Source organism: Pygoscelis adeliae, unplaced genomic scaffold, assembly GCF_000699105.1.
Source record: "Pygoscelis adeliae isolate BGI_AS28 unplaced genomic scaffold, ASM69910v1 Scaffold62, whole genome shotgun sequence".
Classification (NCBI taxonomy): domain Eukaryota; kingdom Metazoa; phylum Chordata; class Aves; order Sphenisciformes; family Spheniscidae; genus Pygoscelis; species Pygoscelis adeliae.
The window spans coordinates 5,617,385-5,625,649 of record NW_008824401.1 but is presented as its reverse complement, the minus strand read 5'-3'; the positions used below and the strand labels follow the sequence as shown (position 1 = coordinate 5,625,649).

General features: G+C 38.2%; 1 protein-coding gene across 1 annotated transcript in view; it reads right to left on the bottom strand.

The window, feature by feature from the left end:
- Positions 1 to 8,265, bottom strand: part of LOC103913745 (uncharacterized protein F13E9.13, mitochondrial-like) — a 53,668-nt gene that overhangs the window by 34,180 nt on the left and 11,223 nt on the right. Inside the window, exons 3-4 of the mRNA XM_009320287.1 lie at positions 4,444 to 4,594; positions 2,175 to 2,302 (exon numbers count right to left, since the gene is read on the bottom strand). Coding sequence (XP_009318562.1) covers positions 2,175 to 2,302; positions 4,444 to 4,594 — 279 coding nt within the window. The remainder of the gene's footprint in view (positions 1 to 2,174; positions 2,303 to 4,443; positions 4,595 to 8,265) is intronic.

Genomic DNA, 8,265 nt, shown 5'->3' with positions numbered 1-8,265 from the left:
GGCTTGACAGGGAAACACTCATTTCCCACACTCCATCACAAATCAGTCAATTCAACACAAAGGCAAAAACACTTCTATATTACTGCACAACAAAGCTGAAAAAAAGACATGACAAAATCTCATCTGTCTCTTGGTTCTGCTTTCAAGCGATGCTTTGCAGCGTGATGAAAGGTGCCCAATTGTGTGTATCATCGTAATACAGCACTTTCAGGGCTGCATAAATTCGTGAAATGCAAAATTTCACTCACATCAACACCAACTTTGTAGACTGTATATCTGATTCCTTTTAAGAATCTGCTGACATAGATATGCCTAATTTGTCATTTCCTTATACCCTGGAATATTGATTTTTTAAGTTCTTCTCTGAACTGTTTTAAGCCAACATCCTTCTTAAAAGAGGGCCTGCTAACATCCAAAATACTGTGACTTAAGTAAAATAAATCCGTGATCCACAGATTCTTGCTTTCATAGCAGAAATCCAAACACAAAATTAATGTGTGTACTTCACTACAGCTGCCAACTCCGAGTCATTTTGTTCTTTGGATCCAGAAAGAGAACAAGACGGAGACTGACATGTTTGTTCACATGAAAGAAAAGCAGAAGCCATGGTGCTGTCTGGTTGGAGTCCTGTGATAAAAAACCTATGGGCCTAGAGGTCAGGTTTTGCTCGCCGATGCAGGAAATCAATGGAGGTTGCATGTGCATATGTGAAAGCAGAATTTCATCTAGGATTTTGCTGTAAGACTTATCAAATCCTTTTTTTTTATTATTTAATCTGCATTAAGGGTGGTGGAGACGGTAATTGCAGGCAGGGATGGAGCTCTAGTTTAATGAAATTTTGTAGTCTTGAAATATGCCTCGCTTTCAGAGTCACCTGTTCCACGTATCATTTCTAGTTTATTGTACCAAAAGACCCAACTAATTCAAGAGTTCAATATTCACAACAAACCATCATTTTCTTTTTAACATTGGTGATTGAAGCATAGTAATTTATAACCTATTGGGCAAAAAGGTTGTTTAATATGTATGAAATAAAACCCCATTTTGACAAGTTCAACATACATTTTAAATGCTGTTAAGCACGTATGATACAGGTAAAACCCTGAAAACACTGGATGATTTCATATTATTTCAAAAGACGTTTGCGGTCCAGGTATCTGTGGCAAGTAAAATATGGTTTTCACCCTCATCAGCTAACATAAATTGAAAACAATTCACTCTGCACTGGAACTTCAGAACATGCTAAGTTTAAGCATGCCAGCAAAAATAAAACCTAAAAAAATACACATTCTATTTTATGTAGTGAGACCCTCAAATTCAAGCCATTAATCTAAATTAAAATTAGTGATGAAAATCAAATGCCCCCATGATAGAACTTTAATTCTAGCATGGCAGCGATCCATTTGCATGAAGACAGCCCAAACTTATGCCAATAGAAAAACATGAAGAATCATATAAAACTTTTGCAAAGGTCAGAGCTCATAGGTCAAATGACTCTCCCCTGATAAAAAGTCCACACCATTTAGAAATCAGTTTGATGTAATATCTTTCTATCTACCATTGAAATTGTATTCTTTCTGAAAACCTTTAAGCAGTATTTTCCCTGATATTCCTGTTTGGAATGTTGCCTTATCAAAATGCCTCTTTTCTTGCAGGACTTCCATTTTCATTGTGAAAGATAAAAATGCTTAACTGTTCAATGAAAAGATTTATAGTTAGTTAGTTTTCTACTAAGGCTAAAAAGTAGCTTTTTCTTATATTAAGATTTTTTAGAAATGGGTTTAGAAACAGTTTGGGTTTTTTGTTTTGTGGTTGTTTGGGGGTTTTTTGTGGGTTTTTTTTGGGTTTTTTTTTTGTTTTTTTTTTTTTACATATTTTACACACATTTTAAAGATTTTTTTCATTTAAGCCTCAGCATCATCCAGTGTTAAAAAAGCTTGAAATAATTTTCATTTTTGTCCTGCCAAATTGTTGTTTAGAAACATATGACAGCCAATCTGAATAGCACCTCAATCACATTAGTTCTGCTGTATCAAATCAAACCCCACAGCGAGAGTTTCTTTTCTTCCCTCTTTTTTTTTCCTTATGAATCAGTGGATATATAGATTTCTTTCTACATTAATCCAGAAGCTGATTCACCGCCTGTTGTCCGACCTTCATATGACAGCTCTCACCTTTCAGCTCCTGAGGATCTGCAGGCAATCCGGTAGCCGTGCCAGTCAGTACAACCCCATCAGCCAGGAAGAGCTCAGCAGCCGAAGCGGTCTCGGCCACGCTGACATCTGCCGTCAGAGTGTGAGCACTGTAAACAACAGGAACATACCCTGTGCTTACTGTCAGCACACACATTTGTTATCCATCTTGTTGAATGTTTAGACTGCATTTCTTCATCTTACTCGCTGTCAGAACAACCAAAGGCAGGCTTTGTGAGAGAGGGTAAGTGTCCTGTTTTAAAATGGGATGTAAAATTGCTATACGAACAAGAGGAAAAAACCCAACCTTTTCCATCAGGGAACCGTAATTGATTAGTCTATTGCCATGGGTCTCCTGTCTCTAAAGAGCGATTGCTAAGTGTGAACTACCAAGTGTCAATCGAGACAGCTGCTTACATGTCGAGCACCTGTATTTCAGAAATGTTGAGCACACACAGCTCTGACTTCAAGTGGGAGTTGTGGTTGTGCTGTCATTCATAAATCAGATTCTGTTGCCTAGAACAGAATTAACACCCTCCATTTCACGAAGTCCAACTAACAGAAAGTATAGTTATTACCTATGATATAATCACATCTTACACAGCAGTTACAAACACAAATTACTTGCAACCCAGCTTTTCAACAACAGTCTTTGATACATGGGTGACGCACTTTGTCTGAAACCTATAGCAATAGAAGCTTTTAATTTAAACGGTTCTAAACTTTGAAAGAATTCCAACCATTGCTGGTTCAACACCTGACTTTGTTGTTTCTATAGTTCCATTTAAGCAGAAAACAATGGCTATGGCCAACATGTTGCACTGATGAGTGGTGATGGAGCCAACCTCTTTCCTGGATCAGCCTGGATGGACAACACTCTTGGAGGGGTCCATGCTCTGGCCATATTCAGAGGCAACACGTGTGTGCAGTGCGTTCCACTCATGGCGATGGATGCAAAAGGAATTACACTAACTACCCTTCTGCAGCTGAAGAAAGGCAGGCCTAAGTACCTAATACGCACAATGAGGTTGAAATGGGGCTTAAGAGTAGTAGGCACCCTAAAACTAGCACATGGAGGGTAGCCGTAACACAGCAGTAGACTGCAAAAATAGTTTCTCGCCCTTTAAAGAACAGGAGACTAGCAGCTCTCAGTGACAGGAATATTTTTCTACATTAAAAGACTCAACCAACAAGTCCTTTAACATTTCCTTCTCAGCTTATGAATCTGCCTGAAACAAAAAGGGTTTCTTAGAAAGCAAACCCTTTGAACAACAGGAAGTATAATCCAAATATCAATTCATCAATCGTCAAGACAAAGAAAAAAAATCACATGATGCAATCGATTTTTTATAAAAAAGTCTAATGCAATGTATTTTTTTTTTATATATATACATACACATATATATATAAAGAAATCATTAGAAAGAAATCACTGTGAAAGGACCTTAAAAGCTTAATTTGACCACGCTGCATTGTTTCCTTTCTATTTTGAAATTTATTACCTGTTTATTAGGTATTTAAGATCTTCCAGACTTGGTTATTCTCATTATTACCCACATACTACACACAAACATTTTAATTATATATTATACATGCGAAATAATCTAACACTTGAGCAGCTCTTCTGGTGAAAAAGATCCAAAGAGTGACATCTAAATAGCTGAAGGTACCATGTGATAGTTATGATAAAGTATCAGCAGAAAAGAGACTGGATTCATCTGTCGTAAGTTCCTTCTGATAATCATAAAACATAATCCGTACATAGACAGCACTGATTTAAGTAGAAGAAACCAGTATTATTGGCAGGAAGGAGAAAAAAGAGAATAGCTTTTTAAAATGCCAAAATGTTATGATTTGTATGCTTTTATATGGCAACTGCTTGCATAATTAAAAATAACCTTGGATGCCTGGCCTCCAGAAACAAAATTTCTTTAAACATAATAGGCATATACACAAGTACACAAAATCTCACCCAATACCAGATGCAAAACTTTTACAGTCTGCATTTATAAATCCTGAAGGTTAAACAACTGTAAACTTCACAGATGCAGCAACCTGCAGCTTACAGGTGCAAATTTATTTTTAAATATATCCTCTAATACCACTGCAAGACCTTGCTTGAACAATAAAGTTCTCCCTATATCATTAACTTTCCTCACACTAAATAGGCATTAAAAAAAAATAAGAAAATGGAGAAAAATATAAGATCATTATTACATTCATATTTACATAAAAAATTGCTTGTATTTACCTATGTTTCTTTTTAATATCAGCAAAAATCTGAATGTTCTCTGCTCCAACTTGTTTTCTGTATCGTAGCAGGTTACCTGCACAGGCATTTATAATCCCTTCATCAGCAACATGAGAAAACACAAACCCTTCAGCCCGGATAAAATCAAGACCTGCAAAAAAGAAAATTAGCAATATCTTAGCTAAAACTGAAGACTGAAAAACAGAAATACTAAAACCAAACAAAACCCCACCTTACTGCCCCTCTTATCTGATCCCAACACAAGTTGTTCCATATGCTCTAGGACTAACCAACCTTGCTTTTCCACATATTTAAGTTTTACATCCTTTCTTTTCACCCATATTCTCTCCACTTTCTTTCCATCTTACTACCTTCAACTCCCTCCTCTCGCATAGAGCCCACCAGTTTTCTCCTTATCCCCACGGTTCTCTTCTCTTTCTCAGCCCCTATCAGTTTGTTCCTGTGTGGCTCAGAACAGGCGGCTGCACATCCTGCCCTGCCTCTTGTCATGAAGTGCCAGCGGGCACATGCTGACAGAGGAGCAGGTAGGTCAAAATACAGCTCCTTTGTCCTAACGATGTGTCTTCTCTCCAAAAAGGGTCATTAACTCGGGCCTCTCCTCTCCTTCCAGACTCTCTTTCATTGTATTACTTCTTTCCCAACATCTATTCCCCTGTTAAATATGCCTGAGGTTGGCCATCAGGTCAAAACACATCAAGGACGTGGACACAGACAGAGGAATAGCATTACGTCTTCTTTAGAAAATTAGGTAAGAAAACACTGCCTGCAACACATTATATACAATCTGTTTGACTTTCCATCTGAATGTAGCTTGTGTTTTCTACACAAACCACATCAACAAATTACTTCTAGAGCTGCGCCAAAGGTACAAAAAGATAAGGTCTGGGAAGAGTGAAACATTTTCCACTCTACTCTGAACTTACTCCAACCATCAGCTCTACCATGTCTTAGCAACACAGTTTCCACCATATTCATTCATTTTTTGTACTAGGAAGGTTTTGTGGAATGGATGCTTAAGAGGAAGATTACGAATAGCAATGACTTCGCACAGGCCATTCATCTACTCTCATGCACTCCCTACGTGGCCTTGAAATATCTGTGTTGAAATACTGAAGCCTTGGGCAATGGTGTAATAAGCCCACAGCTGTGAGGCACAAGATTGAATTCTGACTCCCTTACTGTATTCCCCTCTTCTCTCCAGTCTTTCACAGCCTTGAAGTTTATTTCACCTGTCACAACACACATGTAAAAGCTCTGCACTCATCTTGTGCAGCTTTTACTGTTCTTCCAGTTTACTTTAGAGGTCTCTTCCAGGCCCTTCTGAAGCTCTGCTGCTGCTCCAGCTTTGGAGTCAGCTGCACATTTAATTAGAGCTGACATCATACCAAGGAAACCAATGCATGTGAAAGCAGCCATCGAGAATGCAATCCCACCCACCAGAGAACTGCTTAGGCTACAGAGGCCTCACCTTAACACATTTCAAATATAAACATAAACAATCTTTAAAATGTATTTACCAAATGACAAGGTGCCTGTTTATTTTAAATTTCAGTTTCATTCCAAAAGCCCTGAAGTTGAAGAAACAGCAGCTTATGCCTGATAGAGAAGAGCCTGTATTGCTTACCAACACAGACTCCAGCTAACAAGAAACATCACAGATGGATGCCAAGTCAAATACGAGCTGTCCTGTACCTTGAGATTAGTGGGTGAAAAGCATGGAGTATTCTCAGGATCCAAAGCCAAGAGTGTGCCACAAGTATAGTTACAGGTGCTAATAGACATTGGGTAATAAATATAGTGTGAATAGCTAGATTCAGATTTCTGCATCTAGGAAAAAAGCTATAGGCCCTATTCAAATCACCCAAGTTTACAGTACAATTCAGAGCTAAATAAGAAAAATTACTTCTCCTCTAATCATAAGACTATCGATGAGTCTAGAGATATGTTACATTTTCACAGCAATCATAATGTCTAACTCAGGACAGGGGCTATTCATTAAGTAATTTCATTTATTAAAGTCACTGCTTACATGTTGTTTGTTGATGCTTGGTTTGTGTTTCATTAAGTTAGTAATTTAAGACTTTCTGCTAAACATTAGGATTCTACTTTGTTTAACAAGGCTGCGCTCTCTATCTGGGTTTTTGGGAGCTATGAAAATACAAATTTTAACCAAGTGTAATAGGTGCAGGCATCAAATCATTACCCTTCTGTTTTATGAAGCCATAATCAGATTCCGCTAACGAATTCATTTTTACGCTCATAAAATTGTGAGAATGATACTATTGCTTACTTTCACATTTAGCAAGTTGAAAAGTAATAGCCGTTGAATAGTTAATAGGCAGTCCCATTTCTGACTTATATGGGAACAAAAAAATTTTGTAATCTCACTGGAAAACAAGCACAGGAAATTTCCAATGAAACCTAATAAACAAAACTTCAAGACTATATTAAGAACATGGAATCAACTAACCAGCCGCTGCATGGCCTGCTCAAGGAACTAGAGCTTGCCTCTTTTTCAAAAGTTAATATTACTCCACTTACTTTAAACCTACTTAAACAGCTTTACCTAAACAGCTGTGAAGGTCTATCAATTGTAAAGAAAAACTTTATTTTTTTTCTTTCCTTCCCATGATAGTTTATGATTAAAAGAAAAAAAATGACAGACTGAAACACTTCTTTTGCTGGGTGAGAAAATACTGCAAGACTGAGTTAATGGAGGAAATAGTACTTTTACTTTATCCATCTTAAATGCTGCAAACGTGCCCATGACTGCATTTTAACACCCCAAAACAGTGAATTGGATGCAACCATAGAGAAGCCCTTTCTCAGGTATGTTCCTCCCTTCAGTTATAAGGAGCTGGGAGCTAGGATTTACTGCTTTCACAGAAATGCGATCTGGCCTCTGCAAGGCAGCAAGCTCCTGGCTGCTGCTGAATTTTGGACTTCAGGCAAACATATTTGCCTTTACACAAAGGCAGATGCTGCAGGTAACTTTACTGGTGGTACCTTGTTTTATATGCGCAGTAAATCCTGGCTCCCAGCTCTTCTTGCCTTCCTAATTCAAAAAGAATCTGAAAGACTGATTTTGTGCTGAAAATGAAAACTCAGGAGTAAACTTTGCCTGCTATCGATGCTAGAGGCATACAGTCTCCATGCTGCGAAGACCCTTTATTACTCAGGACACTGTCTTGCAGCCACGCTCTTTCCATGCTCAGCATGAATTACAGGCCTGGGAGAAGCATCTCCAGCAGAGCTCGCAGCAGAGTCCGCAGTGCTCACTGCCTTGCTCCACAGCACCTGTGGATGCTCCCAAGGCATGCACACCCCTCATGCAGTTCTCTGCTTAGCTGACTCCCACCACAGCATTAATACAGTGACAGTTAAAAAGAAAAACAAAAAAGCAGTATACAATTCTGCCCAATTCTATCCCACCTTAGCATCATGGGCTGTAGCAAGTGAATTCCCGTGGAGGATATCTCTGCTGGTGGGTGAGGGAAAGGAACAGTCTCAGACAGCAAAGCTGTATTTATAAAAGATATGGAGATATCTGGGTACCTGGTATATCTTCTGATATGAAGTCTCACTTAATCAGCTACCAACTGTGTCATTATCATTGATGAAGACTAATTCAGAAATGGGATTTCAGTAACATGATTCTTAAAGGAAAAAAGGGCAGTTTTTTCATAGTCAGGTAGAGATGCAGTTGGACTAGATGATTATTTTAAGTCCCTTCCAACCGAACTATTCTATTCTAAGTTTATGAGATGAGAGAAGATGAACTTAAACTGAGCCCTGATTCAT